This window comes from Falco naumanni, chromosome Z (assembly GCF_017639655.2).
Source record: "Falco naumanni isolate bFalNau1 chromosome Z, bFalNau1.pat, whole genome shotgun sequence".
NCBI lineage: Eukaryota > Metazoa > Chordata > Aves > Falconiformes > Falconidae > Falco > Falco naumanni.
The window spans coordinates 2,831,029-2,850,435 of NC_054080.1; the positions used below are offsets into that span (position 1 = coordinate 2,831,029).

The 19,407-nt window shown below is 38.0% G+C and overlaps 1 protein-coding gene across 2 annotated transcripts in view; it reads right to left on the reverse strand.

Moving 5' to 3' along the window:
• Positions 1-19,407, reverse strand: part of EDIL3 (EGF like repeats and discoidin domains 3) — a 257,131-nt gene that overhangs the window by 12,378 nt on the left and 225,346 nt on the right. For both annotated transcript variants that reach the window (XM_040580692.1, XM_040580690.1), the window contains one exon: positions 1,915-2,070. In XM_040580692.1, the coding sequence (XP_040436626.1) occupies positions 1,915-2,070 (156 nt within the window). The remainder of the gene's footprint in view (positions 1-1,914; positions 2,071-19,407) is intronic.

A 19,407-nucleotide genomic window follows, 5' to 3' on the forward strand; every position in this document is an offset into this window, starting at 1 on the left:
GATCATCATAATATGCATCTATTTTATTCTTAGGGATGTTAATCAATATGGGACATGAGATGTTTTAATAAGACAATGATTAATAAGAGTTTTCCATTGCTCCTAATGGAATATGCATATAGCAATTAACAATCCAAGTGATGATGAAAGCAAAAATAATTTAATTTGCCTTGGCAAATATTATAAATAAGTGTAGACTGGAAGTGTGCTTTAGGTGAGAGTGCATTTTTTTGTAGATTTGCTTGTGACTGTTACTGTGTTTCTCACTGGAGACTTGAATGCATGTTCTTTCTTCCACTAAAATGGATGCAACAGTTTGCTAATAGAAGTTTGGCTTGGAGAAGACATTTCTTCCAAGTAGATCTTTTGCTTCTGTTTTTAAATGCCAGGGGTTTAAAATGGGATGTGTACAAAGTACTGAACTGGCTGTCATTTATATTGAATGCGCTTATGGTACATCTACAAAAGGTGAGTTGCTTGTTCCAGTTTTTATCTGACAACCAATTATACCAGACACGTCCGTAATCATTGCTGTCAGGACCTTCTCAGCTGGATGACTAAACCAACTGATTTTGTTTTCTCAATCTAAAATCGTTTAGAATTTTATGGGGAAAAATCTCAGTGCAGGATAAAGCTACAGTGAACTGCCATTTGGCTTTTAAGAGTGGGCCTTTACAGAGTCGTATTTGGATAATAATCTTAGAAACATGTCTACGCAGACACACACACAATTATGTACCTACTTAATCCAGAAATTTAGGACACCTTCCCCTAACAGACGGGTGTATGTACCTTTGATTGATCATTTTAAATCAGTAAAATTTAAGAGATTAAGGTATCTAACCCCTCATCAATAGATCTACCTGTACTCATACAACACATATCAATACATATCAAAAGCTTTCTCATTACCTCAGAAAATTGAATTTAAATGCCCATATGAAGGGTAATAATTTTTTAGTGAAGAATTTTTGTTTATTTTAAGAAAACAAAGTACAAGTGGGAACATTTATCACCCTGAATACAGACGTTAAAACCACCAGATTCAAGATATACATTATCAGATATATCAGCCATCTGGTATTTTTATTAATGTACCTTTTGTTTCAATCAATCAGAATTAATCCCACTAAGATATTTAATAAATAATTCACATTTTGTCAGCTTGTTTAACATTTCCCTTAAGCAATGCATATGCTGTAATCTCTTTCTTAACAGATTATATTATGAATAGCAGTGTTATACAGTTTAAAGGAAAGGTATAATGAATAATATCCTAAATAACAAGACAAAAGTTAAATGCTTCCAGGTAAATCAATTAGAAATCTATACTTTCTCTATGCCTCTCATTAAATATTTGCAAAGGAAGTTGTGAAATTTTTTATATTTTGTATTCATTTAATAGTGTAATAAAAAATAATCTTTCCATCGGGTATTTGAAATCTTAGTGATTAATTTCCAGGAAAAGTAGTATCAATCCAAAATGGCTAGGTAATGAGGTACACTGAAGATGTGCTTTGCAGAAAATTACAGAAAATAATGCATACTTACCAAAATATGCACCAATACACTGTTTTTGAATATTCAAATAAACCACTATTTATATACCTTCTTCTCTAGAGTTAAAGGAAGAAATAATTCCAATAAATGGAGAACTGTAAAGTTTTATGTCCCATATTTAATAGCAGTAAATCAGGTGCATTGCATGATAGGTATGATATTACTGCACTGTGAATGTCATTGTGTTATATGACTCTTTTTTATTCACTTTGACTTTTATCTGTGGGTTCCCATGCATATGGAACCCTATAAAGCAGGCAGCATGCAATAATCTAGAGGCTTCCAGCACTGGAGTTACTGCAGATGTATTCCTCTGCAAATGTAACCAAAACATTAATTTTCTCTGTGCTTTACCTTATCCTTCTTTTGTTTCTCATCTTGGTATATGATCCAGTGTACCCCATCATTGCTGTAAGCAAGCTTGTAGGACCCCACAAATTGGACATGACCAAAATCTTTAGCTCCTTGGGTAATTATGCCGGTGATTTTCGTAGGGACAAGCAGGTCAACCTAAACAACAACAAAAAAAACACAACAAACCAACAAACAGATATAAAACAGAACACAGAAGAACGTAATCAGAACTGACTTCACACCACACAAAAGCAAAATAGTACAGCACTATTATTCACACAGTTGTTCACAAGACAGTTCTCAGGTGCAGGCAGGAAACCCCAGGGCTGTTAAGAAGCCCCTTAGTGAACGGCGAGAGAGGACCCTGTCCAAGAGGTGGCTTTGCACCGCTTTGCACCGCTTTGCAACTGTGCCCACTGCATGCCAACATCATGGACAGTAACTTTCATTCTCCAAGCTCCAAGTCAGTTTCCTGCGGTTTTCTGTAGGTTACTTACTGCTTACACCACCTAAGGGCACAATGGGGCTAATCTCGTACCATTTTCCACTGCGCTAGGTGCCATACATGGTCCCAACAAAACAGCAGTCTCCATTGCAAATAATGTGTAGCCAAAAACTGTTCCCGTGTGCTCCTCATAATCAGAATCCGCTATGCTAGAGGCTGGTTCCCTAAACACCTTTCCATTTAATTTGCAGTAACAGAGTCCATGCTTTACTAAGACTTTTAAAACATTTGCTAACACACTTATTTCCTCGCTGAAGTCTTCTTCTCTTTTTAAGCCTTTGTTTCTTTTTCTACCTCTAAAGCTCTGAGTGTTTCATTCCTTCGGTTTTTTTGAGTTCTTTAGTTTATAATCTTAGCACAAGAGTTTTAAAAATTCAAGGCAGGAATCTTAATGCCTAATAAAAACCTGAGCTTTCGAGTGGCTTTCACATGGGTCAGTACATCTGTGATCAGTTCTTTTGAACCAGAACCCAACACTGAATAGAAGAGATTCGGGCCAGATGCCTTGGATTAAAATGATCAAGGAACTGAATACAATAACAGAAGTAAATTGACCTAATAATGTATTTTTAGAGGAAGAATGGGGGAGTTGAATTCCCTATCAAAATTGACATTTTCTTGAAATGTGAAGGTAAAACTGAGGCTCCATTCTTTGTCTTCCAGCAATGCTGCAAGACAGTAAAAAAAGAATAAAGGTAGATTTATTTCAAAGAATAAATGGCTGTGAAGCAGTCAGCATTTTTAATATTGTCCGTTAAATCAGGCAAGAGAGACTAATAGTAAAAATATTACAGTAAAATGAGAGGAGTGCTGAACTTCACGAGAAGATGAGTGAAATGTTTTTACAGCAAAACATTAAAAAGAGAAGATGAAGAAATAAAGAAACTCTGGCTGATCAAATACTGACGATGCAGTCTTGTGATTTTGGGAAGCAAAGTCCCCCTGAGCAAACCAGATTTTGACTGGAATGTGGCGCACAACAGAAGAACAGATGTGATACAAAGCATAAGAAATTAATCATGAGAAGAGAAGGAAAAATAAACAAGCGGAAGAAGTCAGCTAGTCCAAGACAATGCCTTTGAAAGATGGACACTATAGCTTGGAATCTATAAAGAAGAAAGCACAGAAAGGTGTAAGGCTACACTTATAAGAAAAGAAAAAAAAAAAAAAAAGACTCTTTAGAGCAATCAGATAAGTAAGACTGGAGACTCCTGCCTCAACATTTGAAGACAGGTAGCAAACAATGAGTAGCAAATCCTTTTAAGGAGTAACTTAAAAGCTTCAATACTGAGGTACTATGACAATTAAGTGGAAAATGTAATTTTCTGCAGATGGTCCAAAGAGTTTTGGTTCTACCAGAATGAACTAATTTATTGCCGTCTGATAGCAGCAATGTTGCTCAGAGGAGCACCCCAGAATATGAGGGAAGTATCCTTGAGAGGCAAAATGTTTTTTGTTTTCTCTTTGGCCAGTGGAGAGAGGGACTCTATCAATGATCGCTCAGAGCAGGAGTCTGCTTTGGATGTTCTTGTGGGCTGCTTGAAGGGACTCCTTTCTTCTGTAAGGAGGGCAGGGGGGCTTGCTTCCGTAGCCTAAGTGGGCCTCTGGGAAATAAGCACTGATAATTAGTACAAGTCTTTCATGAATTAATAAGCACCAGGTCTCCAGACCTTGCCTCCAAATATTTTGGAATCTAAATGAATAGTGTGTTTTTCAGAAAGGCTGATCTGGTAAGGAATCACTAATTGGTCCACACTTTGAGGCAGCATTTGAACTAAATATTTCAGAGTCAACTTCAGATACTTTTTATAAATTATTTTGGAATTAGCATTTTACAAGTGTAACCTCTTTTTAGAGAGAACGTTTCTACAAAAAGTCAATGTGTTTCCTGTTAACTTGAAAAAAAAAAAAAATGCCTCCATAAAATCAGTTGTTTATTTTTAAAACGCTGAAAGTAATCTAGAAGGATTTCACAAATATTTAACATGGCCATGCCACTCAGGGTATTTCTCATTGAAATTCAGAACAGGGAGAAAAAATTCTCATTAAGATTCAGGGGATTTCAAAGGTAAAATCACAATAAATCTTTATTATCACATAGATCCAGTGTTAATAAAAATGTCCCAGTAACAATTGTTTTGTGCTTATAGGACATAATCCAGTGGCCTTGTACTCTTGTTCAGAAAAATGATGTGGGAAGCTGAAAGGTAATTTGGCATATGTTCAGTCTCTTTCTGAAAGACTTACATAGCACTATGTAGAATATATGTGTGTGTATTATATTAAAAAAAATAAAAAAGAAGTAATGAACAGACACAATCTGTTCTAGGTTTTGACAATACAAACAATACATATTGCTGGAGATGGAGGAAAAAATAAAAGGACATAGCACCAGCATCTCCTTCTCATAATTTAGTATCTTATGTACTTGTTTATTCATAAGCTGATAAGAACCCTTCAGGCAATAAAGAGTGCTATCAACCTAGCATTAAAGAAATATAGGTTTTACTCTGTTGTTTTCTTACCTTCTACAAAGGGTTAACACCCTCACTTTTCATTCTTCTTATTGGAAGTATTTACAGCAGAAAGGTGAGAAGAATTTACACCAATTTCTAGGCAAAACATCTGCATGAAAATAGCCTAAACAAAGTCATAACTTCCCATCAGGACACAGAACACATTTATTCAGTTAGTGTGGATTGCAAGTAACAGGCAATCAAATAAATTACCAGGGAGAGAAGCTGAATTAACACACAACCACTATGTACTCTTCAAAGCTGAATGTGATTAACAGGATCAGAATGTGACTTTGGCTTTTTCAATGCGGCAGAATTTAGAACGAGGTAGAGGCAATTAGTCTGCAACTGATAGGATCATTAGCTGGTTACAAGAAGAACCATGGTTTACAGTTGAATTTACATTTCTACAAGCAGCTGATCAAAAAGCAGTTTAACATCTTGTGTCTGAAAGAACTCTCTTGGGCTATACCTATTCCCTTTTCCCAACTTGCTTCAGATGTTAAAGACGATTCAGTGTGATTTGGAGGAGAATTAATTTAAGAAAAGCACAAAGACAAATCCACCTGTGTATGAAACCTTTTTAATGAACGATGCACGGATGTGCAGCATGAGCTCTGTGTCAGTGTGCAGTCAAATGCAGAGGGACTAGTACTTGTACTCCAGGTAGATCTTCTTCATCTGGAGAAAACAGTCACATGCAGTCACATCTCTGCTCTGAGCAGTCCCAAGCTAATAAACCTCAGCTCTCAGCATCTGACTATGCAGATGCCCCTAGTCTTCATATAGCCACCTTTGCACCTGAACTCCTTGAGAATCACAACTCATAGATGTGGAGACCTGCATCAGAAAACCTGGCAATGTTCATGTCTCCCAAAAGCAAGAACATAAGGATGAGACGCTTCTAGACATTTGGGACAGCTGCCCATAAACCGGTTTGGAACTGCAAGCAGTACAACTGCAATTGCATGCACTGTGTTTGAGCACCGCTATGGAGCTATGAGCATCCTTGTGGTGATGTGTTGCCTCCACAGCCTACTGGCTTGGGTCTCTGTTATATCAGGAAGCTCAGTGCAAGTGGAGTAGATGTGCCATGAAATATCAACCATGACTTTCTGAACATCCCCTCCCACTTCTTTTCCCTCTTCTGCATACTTGGAGGAAACACGTTAAGTTCCAGGCATTTGCTGGGACTATAAAGGGGGCAGGACAGCAGATGAAGATAAGCCACCTGCGCACTGGGCTCAGGAGAGGAAGCGGGTGGCTTTCATGAGATCACACCTGAAGCTGAGAGGCCACATGGCTCAAGTAGTCTCTCCTGGAACACAAAAACCACCGCGACTCTGGCTTGCCAGAAGAGCCTCAAGAAGATACAAATTGTAGAATTCTCCAGCACCTTGCACACTGATGGGGGAGATGGATTTAGATGGCCATACCTGGCAACTGGCTCTGGGTGGCCTTGCTTGATCAGGGGCAATTGGACCAGCCGAATCCCAGAGGTCCCCTGAAAACCTCCATCATTCTGTGATGCTCTGACACCCAGCAAAACCCAGCCACACTGCCCAAAGCACCGGGGGCTGGGAAACCAATAAGCACAGGCTGCGTTCATTGCGTTCATACTGAGGAGCATCGGTGCCATGGGCTCAGGTCTGTAAAGCAGAGCAGCCGATATGGAGAGCAGGACAGCCACACCACGTGTGCTGCAGGGCTCTTACTTCCAGCTAGTCTGCACCAACTTTTGAAGCACGTCTTTTGGCTTAATTTCCTCTGAAAGGAATCCATTTCATGCTCTGTGAGGATACTCCACCATGTGAACCAAAGCGTGAAAAGCAAAGACAGTCTTTAAAAATAACACACTCCTTATCTACACTGTAATGTTAAAAGAGAAGAAAAAACCCCCTCAGAGTCTAGGGGCCACCAGGTCCTATTTCACAGTGAAGATAATGGTAAAATGGTTCAATTGACCTTCAGCTGTGCATCTCTTCATCTCAGGACATCCAATCTCAGCTTCAATTCAAAGATGCAAAGGAGAGAGATGAGATGAAAGATTTCAGGAGTGCTGAGGGTTAACGTTAGTCCAATAATGCTTTTTAATAATTATTTTTTTTACAGATATTACATTTCTGCTCCCAGTATGGCTAATCTTACGCACAGCTTTTCTTGTAATTTGAGAAATGTCATTCTTCTGCCAGGTTTTCATTTATTTACCTTTGTGAGGTTTTTACACTCTTTTTTTATCAGTTGTTGCCACTAATGAATTTCTGGGTAGTCCTATTCTACTTGGCAAATAAAAGAGTCCCTGGACTAAAAGCACCAGGGATAGAAACCAAAGAAATCGACGCAACGCATGTGAGAGGGAAGCACGGCCAAGGTGGGGCACGGTTCCTTAAAAGATTGAGAAAAGAAGGCATGCATGGTCCCCAGCTGCTATTTCACCAAAGTGCAGATCTGCCTATCGCATATGCTGGTCTTGCAAGGAGGTCTCAGATATTTTGGGATGTTTAAGGTAATGTTAGAGACTCATGGTTGGGCACCTGAATCCCACCATGGCCATCTAATGCACTTAAGTTGTCCTGAGCAGGTTATTTACTCTTCATTTAAGACCTCATGACTCCCCTGATTTTTCCAGGCACACTCAGGATAGTTGCTCTCTGCACCCAAGCCTAAGAAAGGGAGGGACAGGCTTGCAGTGTTTGCAGCGTAAATGTAGAATTGCAGATCGCCTTATATTATTGATCCGATGTAGGCACTTAGCTTTCTCCTCCAGGCCAAACACTGGAGATAACAGGAAAATCGGTGACAGTATAGTACACTTGTTGCAGATGTGCAACATCTGTATGTTTCTAACTACATTTCAGCAGCATTTCTTGTTTGTAAAATGTGAAGCTTAGCATACTCATTAATATGAAGGCTCATATTAAAAATCCCACCCAAACAACCACAAACCTAAACTATGATCCATCATGCCTAATTGCCGAATTGTATCTAAAAACTTTGGAGGAAAAAACCAACGAAGTGACTATACACACTTAGTAGAGAAAGCTCATTTCCATCACAGCACCATATGGAGCAGACTGTTTTTGGTATAGTCACTTAAATATACACTATCAGAGTAAATACTTATTAATAAAACCTGAAAAAAAAAATGCACTAAGAAAATAAGTTATGAGACAAAAGGAAATGCTCTGGAAGCCATAATAATTTGATAGGAAGAAGCATTTCAGAGCTTTTTGTTCAATATTCCACTATAATGGATTTTCATTCTTGCAAAATAAAATAAAATAAAATAAGATCTATTTACATTTAATTTGTTCTGAATTAGCTAGTGCATGTTTTAAATTAAACATCTTCTTTTATGCCTAGGAAGAGAAGGGTTGTTTTCAGACAAAATAAGGTTGGAGTGCCATTATTTTGCTTCTTCAGAAATGTGAGGTTTGTTTTGCTTGCTTCTTTTTCAATTTAAGATTAAACCTTCAACATTATTTTAACATTGTGCTACTATTTTTTTAATATCTGTAGTCCTCTAGGCTAAGATAATAAATATGACTCTTATTTTCTTATTTACTCTCGTTTTCCTCTTCTTAAAGAGCACGTTCCCTCTGAATCACTTAATAACGACAGCAACTGTGCATAAGAAACAAGTTAGAAAGAATACCATGTACCATCAGCTGTGCCCAGTACAATTTACAAGGGAGAAACGGGTGTGTGAGGTCTGTCTTGAAATCTCCACGGACTGACTGTCAAAAATACATCTCAGGCCATTATTTTGAAAATTTTGAACTGAAACACACACACAAACTCACAGGTCACTTGGTTTCAATTAGTAACTCCTTAAGCAGCAGCCACTTAAAGAATTTAGAGTGTGTGAATCTTTCGTTGATGTACTTCTGTACTTAGTAATCACTGTTACAGAGATATTGGAGGAAAAGGAGAAAAAACGCTTGAATTAGTACATGATTTTTTCAGCATTTTAGTAAAAAATCAGATGCATAGAATCAGCTGCATAGCCATTTTAAAAGCAGTAGCTATTTCTTATTGAGAAATGTTATATAACCACACTTTACTAAATCATGACTAATCTCATTTTATTGATATCTCAAACCTAAAGTGTAAAAAAAAAAAAAAAAAGAAAGAAAAAAAGAAAATAGCAAATTTTAGCCTTGGGATCTGGATTTTCAAAAGCCCCAAAGGGAGTTGCTACCCATTTCCTATGGGAACGCAAGGCAGTTGATGTTCCACGGTTGTATTGGCATGCTGGTAAATCCTGCTTACAGCACACACAAGATAACGCTGCTTTCATACTGCTCCTGCAAACTGGAATGGCTTCTGTGCGTGCTAGCAACTCTCACAACTTATCAGGAAGAATTCATGTCCTCACGGGAGATGGCAGTACATGGTGCATCCATGTCTGAATGCAGTCTGAAGTAAAAGAAAATTTAGTATTTCAAAATGATAACATCAGTGATGGTTAAATCTATAAATTTTTCTCCTAACACTGAATACTTCACATCTGGTGCAGGAGTCTTTTTACTGTAAATGTGATTAGACAACTTTTGTAGATGTGACATAGTTGATTGCATTGGTCACCAACAGTCAAGAAACCATGAACAGAACAGTAATAGTTTCTCTGTCTGGTATGGAATATTCAAAGCTTATCAGTCCTTGATGATGCTAAGAGATTTTAAAATAGTCCATTAAATTAGCAGTGATTAAGCAGGCTTAGGCATCTGGTGGAGTTAGAAGATTTTGAGCTGCATTAGTACACTTTGCTGACCCTTGCACCTAGTTATGGCTAGAAATAGATAGGGATATTGGAAAAAAGAATTAATTTACATTCAGTTCTTTACATAATAGTACATGCCTTTAAAAGAAAAAATTTGTATAAAACTGTGTGATAATAAGAAGTAGCTTTCAAGAGTGTCATTCCTGGAAATCATCATTTAAAGCAGTTACTGCTGTACTAACAATAATGTTGCTGATAACTTTTGTTCAAAAGCTTCACTAAAGGTGAAAATAAAACACAGAAAAGAACAATTACCAAAGAAAAAAGAAAAGTTGGAAAATATTGACCATTTGAATGTCTTTCCTCTAATCAATGAATAAGGAACACACAATTTGAGAGGCTGGACAGGCATGCTCCACTCTTAAAAAGAGTGGGAGAAGAGCAAGAAAGTATTTCTGTTACCTCCTCTTATGTTACTAAGATATATCTCAAGTTGATGAGCAAATTTTTTAGTAAGATTTCTTGTGTGCCAGTTCTGTGGGCTCTGTCCCCATGTGGATTCCTTAGTTTTCTGTTAAAGACCATTACAGGGAACCTCAGATGCTGGAGTGGGCAGAACAGCAGCAAAATACCGACACAAACAGATAGGAAAAAACTTGGAATGTAAGCAAGGGAAATGTGGTCTGTTTAACTGTAAATTTCAGAAGGACACTTGAAATTTGAAGAGTAAGGAAGGTAGCATTTTATACCGGCACTTTGAAACAGTGGCAGCTTTTGAGCTGCAGTCAGGAGAAATCCAGGTATCTCAGATTTCATTTGTCTTAGGGTTTCAGTGTGTTATGGGATTTAAGCTGAAATTAAAGGCTGGTGATGCAATGCCTGGGAAAGCAAAATCCTTTGTTGCAAATGAATTACTGCAACTTCTACTTGGTTTTCAGCAGGGAAGATGATGTGATAACTTTTACTGGAGGACTGATAAATATCTCTGTAAAAATGTTTGGATCACAAATGGACTCACCTACGCATGAGCAGCTCATTTTATTTTTAAAATGAAAAATAATGGTGGTAATATGCAAGTTCATTATTCACCTGGTCGATTTTCCCCAGGTGATTAATAATTTTGCAAATATTTTCTGCAGTACATAAAAATGTCCCAATAATCTATGAGTATCTAGGCTATAGATCAACAAGTAAACTGCAGATAAGCTTGCACACAAGATACTGCAAAGTGACTAATAATTAATATAACTACTGAACTGTTGAAATACTAACGAAAACCTGCCTGTAAGCAAAGTTAAATCTGCCTAGAAGATAAGTGAGGTTTAGGCTGAAAGTTCCTCCATGTATTTAAAAGCTCTGAGTGCATGACTCTTATTTTCACAGGAAAAGCAGCCAACGCAGCATCATTCAGCCATTCTTTTTAAGAATGACTTCGCCCATCTGTCAGCCAGGCATTATTATGTGCAACCTGTTTCATACAGCTATGCTGCTGTAGCTGTAAACTAAAAATGCCCAAATTGTGCTACCAGACTCTGAAAACGAAAGTAAGCTGCTTGCTTTGCCTTTTTTTTTTTTTTTTTTTTTTTTTTTTTGTGTGTGTGTCCACAGCCCCAAAATGATAGGACAGGCTTTTGCTTACAGCAATACACTGTTAATGACCAGCAGATAAATTGGTGCATTATGGTGTAGGAATTGGCTCTGACTTTCTTAGCTAGAGAAGTATTTTTCCAAGTTTAGAGAAGAAACCAAGTTTCTTTTCCCTTTTAGACCAAATGGCTTGGCACTTCCAAGGCAATAATCTCATAATGTACTGGCTTGAATACAATTAAAAGGTCTATTAATCTTCATTCTCCAGGACATAAGAAAGATTATCTGTTATTAGTCAAAAGGACACCCTGGAGCCCCTATTATAGAGCTTCATAAATAGACCTCTGGTCAAAATAAGACTAGGCTACTGGCAGGACATATCCAACCCTAGGACTCAGTTCTGCCTTTGATCTGACACAGATGTATTTTCTTGGCTTTCAAAACACCCTGTAACGCTTATCGGCTCTCTGCACCTACTGCAGAGCATGTGGAAAGCACAAGGCATGACTGATTTAAGGGATTAACACTTTGCTAAAATTGTTGACCGAGCCTGGAGTTAAACAGGAAAATATTTTCCTGTTCCCCCAAAGTAAAAAAAAAACTAAAAAACCCACAAAAAAAACACAAAGAACTTTGTGCTGTCAGAAATGCAAAAAACCCCCCACCCAACCACACACCCTGAGAGATATAAGATGAAGAAGAATGCTTTTGAAGGAGTTGGTCGGGATCTGGGCAATCAGGTCTGCCTGGACCAGGTTCAGTTTCTGATCTGGGTAAGGGAAAGAAGGGTCATGAGAATGGACTTCCACATTCCAGATAAAAGTAACAATTGAATAACTTTTACTGTTTTTACCATATATTCCATTCTAGAGCTTTTGTGATGAAAGTTCCACAAAAACTGATTGCCTGGGAAACATCATAGGATTTTTCTACAAGGAACTTGGATTAAATGAACTTCCAAACAGCTTAAGCCCAGATCGTACACTGGAACCCACAGATGCAGTAGCAGTTAATTCAAACTGCTCTAGAGTAAATTAAATATTAAGTAAAGCTGATCTGCAACCAGAGCTTTAGTATTCAGAAGTGATAAAAAATTGATTTGTCTCTGAAATTTGAATGACAGTTTTAATAAAATTATGTTTGATCATTTTAATAGTGGTATGAATTTCTATTGAAGAAGTTCAGAATTATCTATGAATTGTTTCATTTTCATAAGAACTGGTACAAAAGTAAAAATATGAACTCCAAAATATTTTAAATGTAATTTAATAGCAAAAAATAAAATGCTGCATTTTAATCTAGAATGTTTTCATTATCTTTTCATAGAAATGAAAGAGCATCTCAATTGTTTAAAAGTTTTTTTAATTTTTTAAAAAATTGACAGCTACTCCCTCTTTTGTATTGTTAAATAATTAATCAAAGGGGTACTGATGCTTTGGTGCCTAGGCAACAGGGTAAATCAATGCAGACAAATTACTTCCTAAGCTTATCTGTACTCTTCTCAGTTTGGAAAAAAAATGATAGAGAAGACTGTAGGTTTGTGGACATGGAGTTTGTTGGTTGCAGCTATATTTATTTTGAAATTAAGTACTCTCCTTATGCCTCAATAGACCATATTCCTTAGGAAAATCACTAACTGCCTGTGCTTGGCCTCTAGAACTCAAATGAGCCCTGAATAATATTGTTATTTTATTATTTTTCTTCAGATTTACCAAGTTAAAACACTCCTATCTTTGCACCCTAACCCATATGAGAACATAAAAAGAACATAATGCAGAAGGTGGGCACATAAATATATTTACCTCAGCCTCTCATCCAACGTTACAACAGGGTGTAAGAAAATTTTTGTAAGGTTAAGAAAGCTAGGATCTAGCTGGCTGAGACTGGAAAGAATTTCAAAACTCACGGCTTCTGACAAAGAACACTGGAAAAAAACACTCCCAGGTTGGTAGAAAGGTATCTGCAGCTAGAGCCCTTCTTTTGATATAACTAGAGGCCACCAATGGTCAGGCAGTAACCAAAACTTAGACCATTTGAAAGTCAAACTGGTTGAAATGGATCTTCTGACAGGGTGCACACAGATGTTCAGAGCCTGCTTTGTCTTTTTTACCCTTCTCTTTCACTCACCTCCAACTGATTCTTCATTACTGTACTTCCACTGAAGAAAACAACAACCAAAACACATCTGCATGTTTTTTATAACTTAAATGCAGCATAGTATAGGTTCCTACGTGTAACCTCTCTAAGCCTTCCTGAAATAATTAATTCCATGATTATTCATGGTGACACCTTTGAGATAACTCTCGAAAGTCACTTTGTAGATTCGTTAAAAATATTAAATATTACCACTATTTCCAGTATAAATAACTATAGATGTGCTGCAGACATTACGCTTGCTGCTTTCCATGCTTAACATATTAAAGATTTAGTTGACAACAAATGTTATGTCACGTTCAGACTGAGCAGATTAGTAAAATCATTTGAGTCATTTTTTCAATATCAGAAAAATGCCAAAATCCCCCTAGGAGTACTTTGGCTACAGCTAATTGCAATCAATATTTTTTTTAAAAAGAAGAAAAAAATGGTTTTTTGAAACAAAGATAGTAAAAGAGAAACGTACAACTATGGCTGGAAAAGCAAACATAGCCCTCTCAAAAACACAACAATTTTCTATAATAAACAAGGCTGGATCTCAAAGAAAGTAGTATCTGAAGCAGAATATTTGCGAAATGTTACATTTGCACATACCCACACAACCCCTACTGACATCTGTTACAGCTAACAAAGAGCCGCACACATACCACAGAGGGTGAAGTCTGGTCTGCCATAAACCAGCAGAAAGGTAGGAGATGATCAATTATTAATGAAGTCGAAATATTAACTTAAAAGTTTTGAGCACCGACACACAGAGAAGTCTGTGAAATCACAGCATTAAGGAATCTGAAAAGAACATATTTTCAGCTCTGGGCAATGTGTTTTCCTTGTAGATCCATCAGACATTTCTTGCTTTTCTTTTTTTTTTTTTTTTTTGTTTTGCCCTTGTGTTCCCAGTCTTCCCTTCGCAGAGATTAATCTTTTAAATGGCTCCTGCAGCCCTTACTCTGTCAAGTGGGTATAAGCCTAATTTATTAAAGCCCAGTGTTTACTGTCAAGGAATCTGCACCTTTGTGGAAGGCTTGGCAAAACCAGAGGTTTTCAGTCAACTTCAAGCATGTGAGAGATGTTGTGACACATCCACTTTCATACTTTGGTGCTTAAAAAATAATTTTAAACATATAAATCAGAGGAATAAACTTGAACATCTACCAATTGCATCTACCAGGAAAAAGTCTGGATAAGAACATGTCTCAATGTAAATTAACTTCTACTGGAAAGCAAAGCATTACATTCACTGGCAGACAGGAATAAAAGATCTTTGCTTATCACTGCAGCAGACTGTCTGCTAAGTAGAGTTTTCTATCAAGAATTCAAGTAAAAAATTCTCCACTGACTGTAAGTAGGTGTTTCTCACTCATGCATTGAGGTTCCATGGAGTGGACTGTTGCCTAACTACTGCTCTCTAGGCAGCAGAAAAAACATCTTTATTACTGTAACACAGATCAGCAGTAATTTGCGTGCTGACTTGCAACAGATTATTGTGCTTATATCAGATGACTCTGTGAAAGAACATAATTTTCAAGTTTACTATGGTATCCGATAGTGCAAATGTTCATTTTTCTCATAGAACACAGTGTTTTAAAAAGCACGGGCATTAATGGAAAGTTGATAACTTTAGACAACAGCATCTTAAGTATTTTTCCTCAGTGACTGATTCCCAGCGAGTCTTCACAGAAGGGTTTTACCAAGGTGGTTAAAGACACTCCCAGGGTTACACCCACAGGGGATATAACTGTCATGTTTTTCCCAAATGTCATGTTAAACCAAAGAGATTTAACAGCTTTGTGGAACTGGATGAGAACATTCTGCTCAGAGCAAGCACTGCGTAGCATTTCAGTTGGGATTAAACACTGTCTTTGTGTTAGCCCCAAAACACACACAGAAGGTCCCGATTAACCTCCTTTATGTTACTGATGTGGTTATACCCATAAGGTTCAGTGAAAACCTTGGCTACAGGCACTGCATGCAGGTACACGCATCAAACTTCCGGAGTTCACAAGAAATCACTAGCTCGGTGAACCTGACCTTCTTACCTCACAGGCCAGAGTTCTCACCCCAAAGCTACAGACCACCCCCCGAGACTCTCCAGGTTATACAGTTCAGTCCTTTTACACTGCAAAGCCATGCACAAGGCAGATCAGCCTTTTCCTGCATGAAATTCTAATTTCAGAAGGACCTTGTCAGACAGACGGCGAGGGAGTTCACTGGCGAGGCTGCACCTCAGACCCTGGGTTCAGTTTTGGGCCCCTCACGACAACACAGATACAGAGGGGCTGGAGCATGTCCAGGGACGGGCAGGGGGCTGGGGCAGGGGCTGGGGCACCGGGCCTGGGGGGGCGGCTGGGGGGCTGGGGGGGGCAGCCTGGGCAGGAGGGGGCTCGGGGGGGACCTAGTCGCTCCCTACAGCTGCCTGGCAGGGGCTGCGGGCAGCGGGGGTCGGGCTCTGCTCCCAGAGAACAAGGGACGGGGCCAGAGGAAACGGCCCCGAGCTGCACCAGCGGAGGTTCAGATTGGGCATTAGGAAAAATTTCTTCACCAAAAGGTTGTCAAGCGTTGGAACAGGCTGCCCAGGGAAGTGCTTGAGTCACCATCCCTGGAAGTGTTTAAAAGCCTTGTAGATGTGGCATTTAGGGACATGACAACGGTGGACTGGCCGGCGTTAGGTTAATGGTTGGACTCAATGTTATTAAAATTCTTTTACAATCTAAACTATGATTCTATGATCCTATAAACACTTAGGGGTTACCCTGATTTAAAAGTACTTTGTGACTCGCCAGGTTACATGACCCATACTCCATCCTGTACAAGAGCAACAGGGAAGACTGGGGAAAAAAACACTTATCTTTACAAAATGTATAGATTTTCACTATATGAAGTGGATATTTTGTTCACAGTAGCAGTTTTGATTGTACCACTGTGGGTAAAGCAAATAATTCCTAAATTAGTAATAACAAAAAAGCGCCAATATAGGCATTCTCAGTATTTCCAGAATTATGCAATAAAGTGGTATGAACCCTGATACTATCTGTAATATTCAGTAATTTATTTCTGAGGTTGAGATGATGATCCTATGACGACAACACATTTTGAACTTTGTTTTGAAAGAGACACTTGGCATGCGTGTCTGCAATTTTGCTGGTGCACAACAGCAGGAAGGTCAAAGGCTAAATCAGAGTATAGCATTTGTACTTTTAAAGTTATCTTCTTTGCATTCTTCTGTTTTTGATTACACATTCAACTGCAAAAGACAACCTTAAACAAAAGCAATTTTATTTTGGTTGTCCAAATAATGAACATGTGAAATAGGCAACAGCCATTTAAAAAGCTAAAAAAACCCACACACAATCCCTTACATTTTCTTGGGACTTCACATAGCTCATGAAAGCCTCATTGACTGAGATGGCAGTGAAATTATCTGTAAGCAGAAGTCTGGCTGTATTTTGATTGCTCAGAAGCCAATCAGGGTCTTTACACGTGCAGGATTTTGAAAAAGCGTTTCTTTGAAATGTTGTAAGATGGCACCAGCTCTTGAGAGCAGGTGGGAGGAGCAGCCTGTAGAGACTCTCGCCGGCTGTAGCTCAGCAGAGCATGGCAAAACATCACAGACGTGCGTGGTAGCAAGGAATGCAATTCATTCCTGACACTACACAAATGACTCATGCGGGGCCTAATGAAAAATCCAAAAGAAATTCTTGTACAAAGTTTTGAAAGATAACTTGGTTTTTAATAAGGCAACTCTTCCAGTGATTTTGCATACATTTGGTGAGTTTTCTTTTGTATGCTGAAAGTCCTTTGAAGTCAAAAAGTATTCTTCTATTACAGAAATACTCACACACACACACACACACGTATATATTCTCACCTACACAGATACATAAATTCTAAATGTACTGCATTTTTGTTTAACAGTTTTCATATTTCCTGATCTGTGAAGTTGCTATTTGGGTTACAGCAGCATACTCCCAAACATACTCCTTAATTCAGTTTTCCATCAAAATTCTGAATTCTGATTTCTCTGTCCCCTGAGAGATTGTGTGTCTCTATGCCAGGGAGATATGGGTACGGATTTTAATGTTTATATATATATGTACGTAGATATATAAATTTACTTATGATAAATTCAACTGTGATCAGGTGTAAGTACATGTGGAAGAAGCAGCAAATTTTGAACTGAAAAACATTGCTGCAAGCAGGTAGGAGAAGCGAATTTCTTGACGTAGCAGCAATCAAAGATCAGGAGATCCAATGTATGGGATCTAATGAAAAAATGGAAATAAAATTCTGTGGGATTGTGTGGCTGTTGTATCTGGGGCAGTTGTAGCTAACAGCTCACACCCATAGCTTGAGGAATTTTCATTTTCATTATGGTGCCAATAACATGGATATTGGATGATATTGCGTCCCTAATATTTTTCACCAAATACATGTGAAATATTAGAACCATATATTTACATCATTTTTATTTGGTCTACATTTAAAGTTTCCCTCTGTAGACTCTGGGTGCCATAGCTATACACTATCAGAAAAAAAAAAAGTGTTGTTTTTAGAAGGTTTAAAATAGATGCTGGTGCTTGGTCTAAACAAAACCAAAAATCACACAGGAATGAGTATTTTGAACAGGTACAAGCCCTTTCCGTGTTCCAGTATTTGCCAGTACTGGGATAAATAACTGAGCCTTAGAGCTTCACTGTGGAAAACACCTTCTGGAGCACATGCACGCAACAGCTTCTGCTGCTGAGCACCCATGGTGATAACACATGTAGCAAGCAAACAGCTGATACCTTACCTGACAAGCTGAAACTATTCTATGAGTTTACAGTTCTATACGATTAGAAACCAACAATCACCTGTCAGTGCAGCTCTATTTTCCTGTTTTCTCAAATATTTTCATTTTTGGCTCATGGAAGTCATTCAGAGCAAGTCTAAGAGCAACAGGACACATTTGGTCCTGTGCTGGCTCATTATTTACAACCAAAAATGCTTCAGTATTCCCTGGAAGTAGGGGAGACTGACAAAATTAAGAATGTGATCTTCCTGTTAATGATAGTAATTGTATCGGTTGGCCACATAAGGAGTATCTATTTTCTCTGCAAACCTTGTCTCAGCTACATTCTCACTGATGCATGCAAATTATATGTTATTTGTCAAACGCATCTGTGCTTCCACAAATATTTTTGAAATATTGTAGGAATATCCTTTTATCATTGCTTTCTGCACCAGTTTACGTGCACTTACTCTTATTATCCAATTCACTCTACCTTCGCTAAAAATCAACAGAAATAATTTAGGCCAAAATAAGACAAAAAAGACTTCATAAAATTTTACCGGGCACTGAAAATGCATTTAATCTGTTGACAAATGCATTGTTACACATTAACTCACATCATGTGCATCTTAAATCTATCCCTGTGACAGTAAGGAGTGTACTGCATACCAAACATTGTATTTCATCTGTTCTTAGTTTCTCAGGCTGCATATCAAAAGTTAGTCTTATTTCTATACAGCAGATGAAATATAATGATCCTGGAGAAATATGGAACTAACCTTTTTGAGGAGAAAGCATTGAACTAAAATAAATGAGATGGGACTTGCCAGTATTTTTATGTACTACTTAATGTAGAGCTCTGCAATATGTATTTTTATCTGTACAAACTCCCGGAGGAGCTAAGCCTTTTCTAAACAGAATTATCAAATCCATAAGAAGGCACACGACATATGTTTTTCTCTCCCTAAATGCTGTTAATTTTATCTCTACCAAATTATACCCCAGTTGTTCTAAGGGTGTCTCTGCAAGCATGCAAACATGACTCACAGCTATGTACACAGTCCAGCTCTAGCTGCTGTGTTGCCAGACCATCCTAAGAAATTATTCTTTCAACCACAGCAAACTAAAAATAGCAGCACTTCAAAACTGTATGTATATCAGCTATGCTTAAGTTGGTCTCTTATCTGCAAGCTCATGCGAGGAACAGCAAGACGCAAACTTTCTTCTTCTGTTTGCAGGC